The 15,000-nt window shown below is 48.2% G+C and overlaps 2 protein-coding genes and 1 non-coding gene across 6 annotated transcripts in view; all 3 read left to right on the forward strand.

The window, feature by feature from the left end:
• The window catches only part of LOC115554727 (prominin-2), a 16,501-nt gene extending 15,585 nt beyond the window's left edge, over positions 1–916 (forward strand). Inside the window, exon 24 of the mRNA XM_030371558.1 lies at positions 522–916. Coding sequence (XP_030227418.1) covers positions 522–654 — 133 coding nt within the window. The 3' untranslated portion in view covers positions 655–916. The remainder of the gene's footprint in view (positions 1–521) is intronic.
• Positions 917–967: 51 nt separating this feature from the next.
• Positions 968–1,038, forward strand: trnag-ccc (transfer RNA glycine (anticodon CCC)). Its single transcript has one exon. It is a non-coding gene; the product is annotated as a tRNA-Gly (tRNA).
• Positions 1,039–1,583: 545 nt separating this feature from the next.
• LOC115554737 (nucleolysin TIA-1) lies at positions 1,584–12,350 on the forward strand. Of its 4 annotated transcripts, none has more exons than XM_030371569.1 (13): positions 1,584–1,814; positions 2,653–2,749; positions 3,071–3,169; positions 3,852–3,906; positions 4,053–4,140; positions 4,337–4,412; positions 5,080–5,200; positions 5,320–5,415; positions 5,647–5,731; positions 6,283–6,424; positions 7,552–7,590; positions 8,901–9,052; positions 10,701–12,350. In XM_030371569.1, the coding sequence occupies exons 1-13, from the start codon at positions 1,783–1,785 to the stop codon at positions 10,837–10,839; spliced, it is 1,221 nt and encodes a 406-aa protein (XP_030227429.1). In that variant the 5' UTR covers positions 1,584–1,782; the 3' UTR covers positions 10,840–12,350. The 4 variants fall into 4 exon arrangements, with proteins under 4 accessions (XP_030227429.1, XP_030227430.1, XP_030227431.1 ...); XM_030371570.1 differs by having other exon boundaries at positions 5,080–5,188; XM_030371571.1 differs by lacking the exon at positions 7,552–7,590.
• The last annotated feature ends 2,650 nt before the right edge of the window (positions 12,351–15,000 follow it).

The raw sequence follows: 15,000 nt of genomic DNA on the forward strand, positions 1-15,000 counted from the left end.
TGATATATCCCTTGCACAGTTAGAGAATGCTTTACAGTAAAAAAAAAAAAGAGTGTGTAGCAAACCAAATATAATATTATCTATAAATAATAAATAAATCTATAAAATAAGTACATTTATCAGAAGAAATAGAAACAACAATATATCGCTGTCGGAACAGTATGGATGTTCACAGAACCAAGTGTCAAGCATAATTGCTAGGTTAACCCATTCACTGCATACAACAAAGATAGCTAGTATATGGTGCTACACAATACTAAGTACTATTGTTGGACGTACAACATTCAATAAGTACGCACATGAAGTGCCAGGACGTACAACATACAACAAACAAATAAGCATGATACTGCAAAACAACAGAGCTGAATGTCTCAAGAACAGACAGGTGTTTGTATCATCATCATCATCATCTTCATCATCATCATCATCATCATCATCATCATCATCATCATCATCATCATCATCATCATCATCATCGTCGTCGTCAGCCTTATGATTATGATTCTGTCTCTGTTCTGCAGTTATGATGATCCCGACATCTCGCTGAAGAAGAAGCCATACGATGAGAAGGAAGGAGAGAGCCACCGCTCAGAAGAGAAACCCAAATCCAACATCTACATGACCTTATCAGAGCTCGGTGATTTCAACGATTAAACGTTAGGCAGAGATCGATGGAGATAGTGTAAGGATGCTTTGTGTGTTTTAAATTCCGTGAGGCCCCTTCTCTCTGCTGCTCAGTGCATCTGGGTAATCCCCGGGAAGAAATATATATTATAATTATATAAATCAAAGCTGCTCATGTTGGTGCAAAAAAGATGAAGGAAACAATAAACGGGTAATGAAGGACGGTGGTGGTATTTAATTGTGATGCATTTGTATCTTCTATACTGCAATAAAAAAAATCTGTGCAATCAAAGACTCGTCTACCTAGGACAAGGCCATGTTATCTGCATCATTCTTACGGACGGCGCCGCTGGTGTAGTGGTATCATGCAAGATTCCCATTCTTGCGACCCGGGTTCGATTCCCGGGCGGCGCACGTATTTTGCTATCACACCAATTTATACTTAATTTGTTATATATCGGTAGATACATGTGTAAATATATTTATCAACCGTCAAATTAGTTGTATTTTTTGGTGCGCTAGTTATTCTTTAATTATTAAAGTAATAATAATAATTACCCAAAAGAAACAAAAATGTTAATTAAATTAATTTAGCAGACGCTTTTATCCGGAGCTTCATACAGAAATTGCATTCAATCATGAAGATACATCCAAAATGTGGCAGAACAAAAAAAATGCAATAATGCATCATAGACGTGTCAAAACAAAACGCTTTTCAGCAAGCATACGCCTATTAATGACGATTTAACATGAATTTATATCAAAATGTATTACGATAAAACGTTTTTAACACAAATGTTGGTGTCAAAGCGGGTTCGATTAACCGCCGGCGGCATGTCCGTCAGCGGGTTCGATCCAGCTGTCAAGCTGGGCTACGCTTCTGATGCACGCTACACCGCTGACGTATACTACGCCGTTGGCGTACGTTACGCCAGCGTTACGCCGCCGCTGACGCTGCGTCTCCGCCTTCTTCAACGTCCCATTGTTTGCATCAGACCGAGAGGCTGTCTGCGCCGCCGTGTTCCCGGAGAAGAAGACTCGGCCTACCGACCCTCATTTAAACGAACCACCAGCGGATAGCCATCGGGAACCGCGGGAACCTTCTCGAGTTTCTCCGTCCGAAACCCTTTGTATGTTAACGGATTAAACCACCGAACCATGATGATGGACGACGACCAGCCCAGAACCCTGTGAGTAGCGCGCGGACCCGGCTACGTCCTGCAGCCCCGTAGGTTAACGAGGACCTGGCTACGTCCTGGGTCGCTTTAGGTAACCAGGGGACCCCGGCTACGTCCTGCCATGGGTCGTATCTGTTTTGTAACACCGATATTAGACTGCGTCAGTCCGGGTCTAGATCGGGTCTAGGCACAGCCACCCAGGACCCGGGTCATATTTCGGAATGGATGGTATACCCGTGTCTAGCAACAAGGACCCTGGCTATCTCCTGGAAAGTGTGTGTGTTTGTGTGTGTGTGTGTGTGTGGGTCGGCCCTGCACAGCCTGCCTCAAAATGAAAACCGGGGTGCTAACGTTAGCTTAGCCGCTAATGCTAACGCTAGATTCGATCAAAACCAGAGCGGAGGCCCCGATGCTTTAAACACTTTCCCGACTAGAGAGCGTCACGTTCGGCCCACACTGACCCGTGAGTCTCCCTTCTCCGGGTTTGACCGGGAGCCGGCGGGTCGGGGGTTTCTCTCTCGGGCAACCCCTGTTAGCCGCCTAGCTCGAGGCCCATGTGAAGCTCGAGTCTCCCCCGGCGGGCTGCAGAAAGACCGGCCACGTCAACGCTCAGCCGGACGGCCGGGAAATGAGGCGCCAACAGGGCGTCCGCGGGTCTGACTCGTGGGTTTCATCCAAAGCGCGGCCGCCCCCCACGGCGGGGGAGACCCCGTCTTTGGGTTTTGTTTGCGTTTGTTATCCTCTGAGCCAGGACCGAGTTTGGAGCTAGCCGTGGTTAACTAGCCTTTGTTTGCTCGCTCACTTCCTGTTTCACAAAGACTGAGTCTGACTTGTTCCCGTGTGATCGCAGGTATGTGGGGAACCTGTGCAGGGATGTCACCGAGCCGCTGATCCTAGAGCTGTTCCAGCAAATCGGGCCATGCAAGAGCTGTAAAATGATTATTGACGTGAGTGTTCTCCTGCTTGACTTGAGGCCTACAGTACCCACAAGCATTGTGATCAAAGCCCTGTGACAGAAACGTGCAGGTCCCAGACGTCACCAAAACACGTTGGAGGAATGCATCCTTGTAGTCTACAGCCTAATCTTAATGTTTTGGTTAATTGTTTCAAACATGGAAATGCATTATAATTATTAAAAAGACGTGTATGCTTTTGTTTCTATCCTGCACAGTATAGCTAGCACGCAGGTTGATACAGACCTGAAGCATGTTGTTGTGATTGTCGTCCGTTGCTCTCGTGATAAACGCTCGTGTTTTTCCTGTTGGCAGACGGCCGGGAACGACCCCTACTGTTTCATCGAGTTCTACGACCACAGGCATGCAGCTGCCTCGCTGGCAGCCATGAACGGACGTAAAATCATGGGTAAGGTAAGTTATCGGACCTCCTCGGTGAGTGGGGCGGCGATGGGACGTGCCTCTGGTTCAGAACGCTGTTTGTTATCGGTGCAGCTCTATGCTGGCTCTTAATCCCAACAACGGAGACCCCTTACATTTCAGCCCCTTAAGTTTCAGAGTTCTGCTAGTCTTGAACTCCTTCTACGCCCTGTAGTCAGCAAGTGTTGGTTTGGTTGAGCTTATCTGGTGCTTCACATCCGAAATGGGCACCTACCTCCCATCCATGGCAGGTTTAACCTACTGCTGGTATTGGATGTCAGTTGCTGATATTACATTTACATTTAGCAGACGCATTTATCCAAAGTCGCTTACAGTAAGTAGATTTGAAGAAAGCAAAACAACATTTTGCTGATGGTAAAGTAAGGACGTTCATAGAACAAAGTGCAAATCACGAACAATTGTTAGGTTAACCCATTCCCCGTCTGCAACAAAGATAGCTAGGATAAGATGCTACACAATACTAAGATCTATTTTTAAGTGCAAGGACGTACAACATACAATGAGTGTAAGAGGGGAAGCTATGCAGAGTCTAGGTTAGTCTAGCTGATATTAAACGACTATTGGTTGAAGGTGTGAGTGCTGGACGTTTCACCGTGTCATTTTACCCCACCTGGCCTGTTGTCTGTGTTTCCCCCCCCCCGTCACCATCCCACAGGAGGTCAAAGTCAACTGGGCCACAACACCAACCAGCCAGAAGAAAGACACGAGCAGTAAGCCCAGATCCTCAACCAACACATCTGTGCTCACAGAAACGCCAGCATCTTCAAGCCAAGATGTCTCTTTGGCTTGGAAGACTGATATTTAATCAGCTGGTATATGTTCGATGTGTATGACCAATGCGGTCTCCTTCCTGCAGATCACTTTCACGTCTTTGTCGGGGACCTCAGCCCTGAAATCACCACAGAAGATGTCAAAGCGGCATTCGGGCCTTTTGGCAGGATATCGTACGTACTCTTGAGTATTGACCGATAAATATATATTGACTAGTGGAAAGGCCCTCAGTGAAAACGCATGACCCACGATACAGCTGTGGTCAGGAGAACTTGACATGGATATCTCCCAGAAGTATAAATGTATGCATTACTTTTCTGTGTACATGTTTGTCTGTTTACTCATCTGTACCATGTCTTGTTCTTGTAGGGATGCCAGGGTGGTGAAGGACATGGCGACAGGGAAATCTAAAGGCTATGGTTTTGTGTCTTTCTTCAATAAGTGGGTAAGTTCTGTAGCTCACGGTTCCTCTCATCTAAACAACGTGTCGGTTTGCCCGTCCAGCGGTAGTTTACGGTGCACTCTCAAAACAAGGGTGTCCTGAGCAGGCCATGTGGTACGACTAAAATATAGCCAGGTGGAGGCCTAAAAAAATAAATAAAAAAAAGTTTGGTTCCTGTTGGTTGTCAGTTGAGGTCATGGGTAGGTAGGGAATTTATTTTATTTTTTTATTTTATTTTTTCCAGCGGCAGCGAATGATAGGTTGGTTGTTTTCATTTAAAAAAGAGGAAATTCGCTCATCCTTGTATAGAATGAAGAGGTGCTGTACCAAAACTTAATTATAGTTTGCATAGAAAAAAAGGATTTTTTAGCAATTTCTTTGCAAATTTTTGTTATTTTTTTTAAAGCTCATAAATTAATTTGGGTCGCACATAAATTGACAGGGTCAGTCGAAAACCGTAACCTAACAAAACATTTTTTTAGGCCTGAGATGCTACAAAATGCTAAGGACAAGTGACGGGACGCACAACATACAATAAGTGCGTACATGAAGCGCCAGGACGTACAATAAGGGTTAGAGGGGAAGGGGGGGAGGCAATGCAGAGTCCAGGTGAACTCGTGAGGGGTGAGTGGGCGAGTCTTGAGCTAACAGCTCTGCGTGTGTGTTCCAGGACGCAGAGAACGCCATCCAGCAGATGGGGGGTCAGTGGCTTGGGGGGCGGCCCATCCGGACCAACTGGGCTACAAGGAAGCCCCCCGCCCCCAAGGCCAACTATGAAAGTGCGTTGACATGTATGGAGGAGTTTAATTCAGCATCACACCGACACGTTCCCGCTGGGCGATGCTGAGGGTTCCCCGCATGTAAACGGCTCCTTCTGCCCCCCCCCCCCCCCCCCCCCCCCTCCTTTCAGACAACTGCAAGCACCTGTCCTTCGAGGAAGTCGTGAACCAGTCCAGTCCGAGCAACTGCACGGTGTACTGTGGGGGCGTGAGCACGGGCCTGACAGGTGAGACCCGCGTTGAGACACAGCTCCACCCTGCCGGTCCCAGCTCCGGGAACTGTTGGGCTGGGGAATAATAGAATAACCGGTTTGTCATTCCAAGGGAGCGTCATCATTTAGTTTGATTGACTTGATTTCGTTAAAGGCGGGAAAGGCAGGTCATGATGCCTTCACCAACCCCCCACCCCGGGAACCCAACGTGATCCCACTTCTCTCTCTCCCTCCCTCCCTCTCCAGAGCAACTGATGAGGCAGACGTTCTCCCCCTTCGGACAGATCATGGAGATCCGGGTGTTCCCAGACAAAGGATACTCCTTCGTGAGGTAGGACGTCCAGAGTTACCTGTGTATCTGTAGGCAGGGTGGAAGCGGACACTCTCTCTCTCTCTCTCTCTCTCTCTCTCTCTCTCTCTCTCTCTCTCTCTCTCTCTCTCTCTCTCTCTCTCTCTCTCTCTCTCTCTCTCTCTCTCTCTCTCTCTCTCTCTCTCTCTCTCTCTCTCTCTCTCTCTCTCTCTCTCTCTCTCTCTCTCTCTCTCTCTCTCTCTCTCTCCTCTCTCTCTCTCTCTCTCTCTCTCTCTCTCTCTCTCTCTCTCTCTCTCTCTCTCTCTCTCTCTCTCTCTCTCTCTCTCTCTCTCTCTCTCTCTCTCTCTCTCTCTCTCTCTCTCTCTCTCTCTCTCTCTCTCTCTCTCTCTCTCTCTCTCTCTCTCGTGTCCTTCTCGTGCTGTCTAGTTAACTGTCCATCCCCCCCTCCCTCGCTTGCTCTCTCTCTCTGGATCTATCCCCCCCCATCTCTCCTTCCAACTCTGTGTATCTCCCTGGCTCCCTTCCTGTCTGTGTGTCTCTCTCTCTCTCCCTCCCTCCCTCCCTCCCTCCAGGTTTAACTCCCACGAGGCCGCGGCCCACGCCATCGTCTCGGTCAACGGCAGCTCACTAGAGGGCCACGTGGTCAAGTGCTACTGGGGCAAGGAGACCCCCGACATGGTGAACCCCATGCAGCAGCAGATGGCCCTGCCCCAGGTGAGGAGCCCCCCCCTCCATGCCTCTCTCTAAAGGGCTGATTACGGTCCCACGTTCCCGCAACGACCACGCAGTCGTGAACCTTTACGGATCTGCGTCGGGTTTTAGCGAGCGGACCAATCACAGTCCTCGCTGCTGCGTCGGCTCGACGGAAGGTTAACATTTTTGGGAGGCGCACGTCCGGCCCTCGCGGTGGACACAAGGAGGGTCCGCAAGGACGTAAGGGGTCCGTAACCCCCTTGCGTTGTGTGAACGTGGGAACATAATCGCCCCGTAACGCCTCAAACAACGGCTTCACCGTTGAATCCCAGGACCTCCCGGGGGTTTGAAGCGCTGGTTCTCAGCGGGGGGTTCGTGAGCGGCTGGTGGTTCTAGAGTTTCAATGTTGGCGTTTCAACGGCTGACTGTTTCACTTTAAGAGTTCAGCCTCAGTAGTTCCCAGCTCGAGGTTCACTCTGTCTTTAACCGTACACGGAGGCATTGTTGACTATCTGTAAATCTATCTTGTGATTGTTTTTGGATGGGGACTTCAAGGCCAATGTGGGTCCTAAGGCTGGGCCAGGAGTGAACAGCTGGTTTGATAGATAGAACCCCAACAGCCCAGGACTTGAAGAACTTAGGAGAGCAGGACATTTGTTATTGTGCTGTGCTACTGTGAGGAGACTAGCGCTGGTTGAGTCATTTGAATACGAAGGAGGACAAAAGATAAAGCCATCGTATGCTGGGTGGCGCTTGCAGATATGTGCGTTTATGAGTCGGTACACATACCGGCACCAACCGGTTGTCTCCGGTCCACGTCGTGCAGCTCAATAAGACACAAGAGGAGCAGCCTCTCTGTGTGTTCACCGCGTGGTTTCACCCGGGTGCGATAGGGCCGTGAGTGGTCAGAACTGCACGGTCCAGATAGCGTGGATCCCAGCAAGATCCGCCTTATCTGTTCCATGGTAGAGGAAGTTTAATACGACATGTTGTATTTTAAACCAACCAACGTCACGTGTTCTATTAAACCCATGTTAATTAGTGTGTTAACCTTTTTGATTGGCTGTTGATGTGGTAGGGGCGGGGCTAACGAGATGTTGATGTGGGTGCTAACCAATCTTTTACGTTTTGTCTATATTCCAAATAAGGTCGTTAGCGGTGCGCAAGGATTGGCTTCTCTAAAAAATGTATGTATCTAAATATATACACACCTTTATCGGCAATTAATCCAACCCATCTTCTGTCTGTAGTCTTCATTTTCTGAAGGATATTATAATGTGATGCTGTGAGTTGTTAACCTATTCAATCTCAAGGAGTGTGTGTGCAGTGTGTGTTTGTGCAGGTCTTGTGTGTGTGTGTGCGTTTGAAGGTGTATCTTTGTGTATTAGGGCTGCACGATTCGGAGAAATCGAATTGCGATTATTTCGACCAATATTGCGATTTAGTACGCGATAATTTTTTTCTTTTATGTTCTATGATCTGTTTTTTTTTTTAATTATTCACTAAACAAGCAATAAATCATTATATAGTCTGAGAAACACAACATTGGAAGCAGTCTACATAGAAACGGCTCTTTCCTTTAGGCCAGGCCTAGGTGTTGAGATGAATTGATGCATGAATGGATATTATAACATCTTTATTTAACTATTGTATTGTAAAAGAAAAATACATACGAATCGTACAGATGCCCAGTCAGTAAAAGTAACAGAAATATAAATATATATATATTTAAAGAAAATAATATTTTTTGCGGTTTGCATATCGTGTTCTGTTGCATCGCGATGCCGGTTCTGAATTAGATGAATCGTTCAGCCCTAGTGTGTATCTTTGAGTGTGTTTAGGTGTGTATCTTTGAGTGTGTTTAGGTGTGTATCTTTGTGTTTAGGTGTGTATCTTTGAGTGTGTTTAGGTGTGTATCTTTGAGTGTGTTTAGGTGTGTATCTTTGAGTGTGTTTAGGTGTGTATCTTTGAGTGTGTTTAGGTGTGTATCTTTGTGTTTAGGTGTGTATCTTTGTGTTTAGGTGTGTATCTTTGTGTTTAGGTGTGTATCTTTGAGTGTGTTTAGGTGTGTATCTTTGAGTGTGTTTAGGTGTGTATCTTTGAGTGTGTTTAGGTGTGTATCTTTGAGTGTGTTTAGGTGTGTATCTTTGAGTGTGTTTAGGTGGGTATCTTTGAGTGTGTTTAGGTGTGTATCTTTGTGTTTAGGTGTGTATCTTTGTGTTTAGGTGTGTATCTTTGAGTGTGTTTAGGTGTGTATCTTTGAGTGTGTTTAGGTGTCTCTTTGTGTTTAGGTGTGTATCTTTGAGTGTGTTTAGGTGTGTATCTTTGAGTGTGTTTAGGTGTGTGTGTGTGTGTGTGTGGCGCGTCCTGGGCGGGGCTTCCTGTCCGTCTTGCGGCCCGGTGTCAGACCGCCGGCCGTGCGTGCGGAGGCGTGTGTGGGCGCAGTGCCCCCCCACCGGCTGACCCCCCCCCTCTCTGTGCTCTTGTCGCCCCGCAGCAGAACAAGGTGGGGTACCCGGCCGCCCAGCCCTACGGCCAGTGGGGCCAGTGGTACGGCAACGGGCCCCAGATCAGCCAGTACGTCCCCAACGGCTGGCAGATGCCCACGTACGGCGTCTACGGGCAGGCCTGGAACCAGCAGGGCTTCAAGTAAGTACGCCCGCGGCGCGCCGGAGCCCCCACCACCATCCTCCTCCTCCTCCATCATCATCATCATCATCCTCCAGGGGCCGGGGGGGGCGGGGCTACTGGCGCGGGGCCCTCTCAGATCCGGGCGACGGATCGCCATCTTGGGCCTCAGTCGGGGTGCTGGGGGGGGGGGGGGTCAGCCATCTCCCTCGTCCCGGGTCGTACCCCACCCTCCCCCCCCCCCTCACCCATGTGACGTGTCCAGCGTATGAAGATTGCGACAAAAGCACACCAAATAAATATATTTGAACTTTGGTTTATTTTTATTTTATTTTCTCCATTGATTTGTGTCTCTCCCCCCCCCCCCCCCCCCCCCCCCCCCCCATGGTGGACTAAGGAATACTTCTGTGGTCCCTCTCAGGCGGTCGCCTATCGAACGATGTTTGGTTTGGTTTTTTATCCCCCCCCCCGCCCCCAGCTCACCATCGTTAGGCTCTCCTGACGAGCGCTTTACAGACCTGGCACGAATGGCTCAGCCAATCACGAACGGGCGTCTCTGGCTCAGCCAATCACAGGGGTCCTCTGTACCCCCGGTCGCTGTAACACCCAGCGGACGTCCGCTTGGTGTTACCGTGGTGACGGCGTGATTGGCCGGGGTGGAAGGGTTATTATGGGGTGTTCTGCCAGGTCTGACTGCCGGCCGTCTAAGCCGGTCCAGAAGTCTTGTTCTGGAGGAGTCTTTGTGAATCCCTCTCTGGTGCCCCGCCCCCACCCTCTGGTTATGTTTCATAGTTTTCATCAGAGTGGACATCGTCAGAAGACTTGTTCTTTTTGTTTTTTTTGTATGAATCTGTCAAAGGCCATTTGATTTCAGAAGTGAAATAATTCCCACAGTTTGGTATTTGTGTATATGCCCTCCCTCCCCCCCTCCTTTTTATTTTTATACTTTGGTGATTTCGAAAACATTGTTAGAAATTTGAAGATATATTACCGATCCATGTTGAACCGTGTGAAGGGTGAGCCCATGTGAAAGTGTAAGACCCTAATGTCAGATGTGCAGTAGACTCTTCAGAACAACCGCGGTGACGCCGCTCTGAACTTGAACTCTTTAAACTATCGGTCTCCGCTGTCCGTCTCCTCCTCTCCTTTCTCTTTCCTTTTTGTGGAGGCAAATTGTCCATTATTGCCAAAACGTAGACATGCTGCGAGCTCAACTAAAACCACCTCAATGTTGGCAGGTAGCATGCTAGCAACACCGAGGCGGTGCACAGCGTTGGTGCCACAAGGGACTCGCTTGTTCTGCTTTAGCTGTTAGCCTCGACCTTAGCCTTTAGACTCTGCTGTGTAGTCTGTAGCCTCTGCTTTAGCCTTTAGCTTCTTCTGCTCTAGTCTTGAGCCTCTCCTCTGCTTGTCTCCAGTCAACCACCCCCTCGTCTCCCCCTCCTGTCTCACCCCTCCCCTCTGTTAACCCTCCCCTCCCTCTCAGACGTCTGCCCTGCTGTTCACTGTAGCCTGTCCGGATTGTAGCATAACTCTTCATATTTTAAAAACCTCCCCCAAAACGCCCCCTCCTCCCTTCGCCTCGTCTCTTCTAACCTGCTGGCGATGTGTCTGTGTGTCTCTCTCTCTTGTCTCTCTCTCTCTATGTCTCTTTCCCTCGTTTTTGCAGCCATTTACCGGCCAGTGCTGGGTGGAGTGGCGTAGGGGCGCTGAGTAACGGCGGGGTAATGGAGGCTTCCCAGGGATTGAATGGGAGCATGCTCGCCAGCCAGCCTGGCATGGGAGCCACAGGATACCCCACACACTGAGTTAAACCGGGCGGGACACTCTCCCCTCCTATTGGATTTTTGTTATTATTTTTGGGGGGGTTTTGGGTTAGTTTGTTCTGTTGTCCGCCGTCAGCGAGTCTCTGGCTGCTGGCCCCCCCCCGCGCGGGGCAGTGAGACCTCCTGCGACCGCTGGCCGGACTTAAGACTCTGGGCTCGGGTCGTCTTAAAGGGCGCTCGTAGAGGATGTATAAAGGGGTCATTGGGTGGGCGGGGCCTAGGCTGAGGTAGGGAGGGGGGGTTTGGGTGGGGGGAGGGGGGGGAGGGAGGGAGGTGCCCTGGGGGAAACTGTTTCACCCCGTACAGGTTACCACGGCCTTTTGGTTTTTCGGGGGTTTTGTTTTGTTCCTGGCCGGCGAGACCGGCCGCGACCAGCGGGCCGTGTTTAAGTTAACTGTAAATGAATATAAAACTGTAAAGAGGAAAGCTTTTTGGATTTGCGCTACCCCCCCCCCCCCCCTCCCCCCACGTCCCCCCCCCCTCCTCCACCTACCCCCCTCCCTCAACGAGTTTTACATTTGACTGAACTGCTTCCATTTCCACACCTTTCCGCTGGGGAAGGCGTCGAGGGGTCAATGTCTTTGGTTATTTTCTTTTTTTTTTAAATGAAAACCTTTCAGTCTGGATCATGCTCCAAGTTATAAACTTAAGTTCTATTGTTTTTTTTTTGAGGAATAGAAATCGTTTAGACCTTTTTGTTTCCTCATTTTCTATTGGATTTCCAACCAATTGCAGGGATTCTTGACTCTGCTGTCTCTGTAAGGGCAGATAAATATTGCACAGTTTTCTCTTCTCGTACTTCGACAAATTTTTATCACCAAGAGTTTTGTTTTGTTTTCGTTTATTTTTACTTCTTTCTTTGTGCATTCCATTCCTCCATGTTTAGGACAGCCTCAAAAATATTTTTCCTCCACCTGTAAATAACCACGCATTCATTTGAAACCATGTAAGTAAAAAAAAAAATGCTACTGTTAACTGTGGGTGCTTGCTTTTTTTTTTTTGATTACTCGACAGTTAACTCTTAACATTGTTCGTAGCAGAGGGCCACTATCACAGTGCACAACGCGCGATCCCCATTCTTCCAGCAGGGACTAGGCCGCGCTGGTGACGGCAGTGCACACGTTTAAATAATAAAAGAAAAACCTTCACGACAACGATTCAGATTTTAAAAGGGGTGAGCATGTGTTGACATTTCTGACTTTGTTTTTGTAATAACTATTGAAATGCCAGTATTTTGTATCACAAACCTGTGTGGATTCAATTTTTACACTGTTGCCCTTTTTGCCAGAGAAATGGGAGGCCTACATTATAACTGTTGCCTTATAGAGCTGGTTTCTTTTATCCGACACGGCATTCTTTTAAATTAGGCAGTGCCTACATATTTTCAGACCCGTTCTCCCCCAGGAGTTGGCCCTGAAAACTGATAATGACTCTGCTATGTAATCAATGTTTTCTTGCTTTGTCCAATTAAAATGCTGATGCGAATAAAACCACGTGCCGTGTTCTGTCTCCCCAAACCCCCTTACCGCAGCTGTTGGGTAACTTCTGGTTATAGTAAACAGTGACTGGTTACAGTAACCAGTTATAGTAACCGGTAACTAGTCACAGTAACCAGGGACTGGGCCCCACTGGGAAGCTGAAATGATTTGCTTGAAGTGGTTTTGTGATCTCGAAATCATCCCAATCTCGCGAGGTAATGTTATTGCGAAGCAACGTGAATATCAGGTCGGTCTCCCGAGCGCAGAGGGGCTAAACCAACCCACCTGGGAGCGTTTGTGTTTAAATCATCCACTGTAGCCCACTCAAGTCAAAGAAATGGCTCTTATAAGCAGTCTCATATTTTGGTCCATGGAGTTTAGGGATCATGATCAGCCACCAACACGGTTGTGACCGCGGTATGAGGAGGACGTGTAGTCATGCCGTTGGGGTCTTTACTAACGTCAATGGAGTGAAAAGAAAAGGCCAAAATATGCCTATCTTTAATCACAATAGCTCCTTGAAGACATGGCGTACCTCCAGGATCTCGCGATAACGCAGCTGTTCGTTATAAACACGCAGTCGCATCTGGGTAAGTGGGTGGGGGGGAGGAAGTGTTTGGATAAAGTTTTTACGGCGTGCTTTACACAGTGGAACATAACGTCTGTCCTGTCCTTATTAGGTAAATGCTTCTGAATTGCCATATGTAATTATACAAAATAAATTACAAACCTTTTCTTAAAATTGTTAGCCTCCCAGTCAGGCAAATATTCCGTGATTATTTTGGTTTAGTTTAGAAAATACATTGTTTTAAATCGAACCACTAGAGGGCAACCTTTGCTCACCATTTACTGTAGTTACACCGTGTGGCGACGGAGCGGTCCTACCCGCTGTCGTCCACCAGGTGGGGAGCTCCAACCTTCCTCCCCCCGGCCGTTTCCAGGCCCACGTGGTTGATACTATACTCTCCCATACACATATATTGAATGTTGTACGTCCTGGCACTTATTGTACACAGTCGTGGTATATTGTACGTCCTGGCACTTAATGTCCACACTTATTGTATGTTGTCCAGAACAGGACAAGATTGTACAGATTTTGAAGGGCCCTGCCTGACCAATCACTAGCATTGTAGCATCAGGTTGCTATCCGCCTAAACATCATGTATTACGTAACAGGGGGACTTGGGCCCTCAGAGCTCTCCTGGGACCTATTCCCTCCAGACGTTAGACTTTACTTAGAGGGGAATATTATACCACCAGGTGTGAGTGTGATTAGCCATGGCGCGCGCACACACACACACACACACACACACACACACACACACGCACACAAACAAATACACACTCACAAACAAATACACACACACACACACACACACACACGTGAATGAACACACGCATACACAAATCTCAGACACAGACAAAAACACACACACACACATTAACAACCACACAACCGCACAACCACACATAAATACACACCGGTCCACCTCCTGTATCACATGACAAATCGAGAGGGACCCCAGTGACCCATGGGGGGTACCTACCGCCCCCCCGGAGATAACACAGTGCTGCTCACACCCCACAGCGGATAACCGTCTGAGGGGGGGCTGTGTGTGTGCGTGTGTGTTTGTGCGTGTGTTTGTGTGTTCATGCGTGTGCGTTTGTGTGTATGTTCATGCGTGTGTGTGCTTCATGTGTGCATGTGGTGTGTGTTCATGCGTGTGTTAGTGTGTTCATGCGTGTGCGTTTGTGGTCATGCGTGTGTGTTTGTGGTGGATGTGTGTGTGTTCATGCGTGTGTGTGTGTGTTTGTGTGTTCGTGCGTGTGCGTTTGTGGTCTGCGTGTGTGTATGTGTTCATGCGTGTGCGTTTGAGGTGTGTGTGCGTGTGTGTGTGTTCATGCGTGTGTGTGTGCGTGTGCGTGCGGGGTGTGTGTTTCCATGGTAGTAGTGACTGCTCGCGGCGGAGGCTGCCGGTGAATAAACATGTTCCGGTAATTAACCTTGACAGCCCTGACGCGACGCCAACAGGACAACCCTGCTAATGACACAATTAATCCATAATTAAAGTGTTCTGTCACACCGCACGCACACACACATACCTATCCACACATACTCAAGCACGCTGTGTCGTTCTTTATATCTGTAGTACTTTATGTGACGAGTAGGACCTACTATCTGCGAGGAGTACTTTACGTGCGCAGTACTTTATATGAGGAGTACTTTATGTATCTAGTACCTCATGGGTGTATTACTTTATATGAGTACTTTATGTGTGTATAACTCTGTTTGAAGTACTTTACGTGTAGCACTTTCTGTGTAGTACCTTATGTGTAGTGCTGTAAGTGTATAGTACTTTATGTGCGAACTATTCATGTGTGTAGTACTTTATGTGAGGAGTACTTTATATGGGTATTTAAAGGACGAATAATGAAGTAAGGATCAGTCTACTGGACTTTGATCGTTTTCTGCTCCAGCCCACTCGGGTAGATGCTCCTTGTTCCTCTGATGCTTTCATATCCCGATATAAAACCAGATAAACACATAGAACCAGTCCACCACACCATTCCTCTCCCACTGGGTGCTGTCCCCCTCCGTTGTCACGGTGACCTTTCACAGTTTGGAGCCAGGGTCGGCCGCCAATGTTATCAAAGCCAATAGCTG

The sequence above is a fragment of the Gadus morhua genome, chromosome 11 (genome assembly GCF_902167405.1).
Source record: "Gadus morhua chromosome 11, gadMor3.0, whole genome shotgun sequence".
In the NCBI taxonomy this organism is placed as follows: Eukaryota; Metazoa; Chordata; class Actinopteri; order Gadiformes; family Gadidae; genus Gadus; species Gadus morhua.

Coding starts and splice junctions, on each gene's coding strand:
- LOC115554737 (XM_030371569.1), top strand. CDS start 1,783: ATGATGATGGACGACGACCAGCCCAGAACCCT. Junction 2,750..3,070: donor GCTGTAAAATGATTATTGAC/GTGAGTGTTCTC, acceptor TCCTGTTGGCAG/ACGGCCGGGAACGACCCCTA. Junction 4,141..4,336: donor GGGCCTTTTGGCAGGATATC/GTACGTACTCTT, acceptor TTGTTCTTGTAG/GGATGCCAGGGTGGTGAAGG.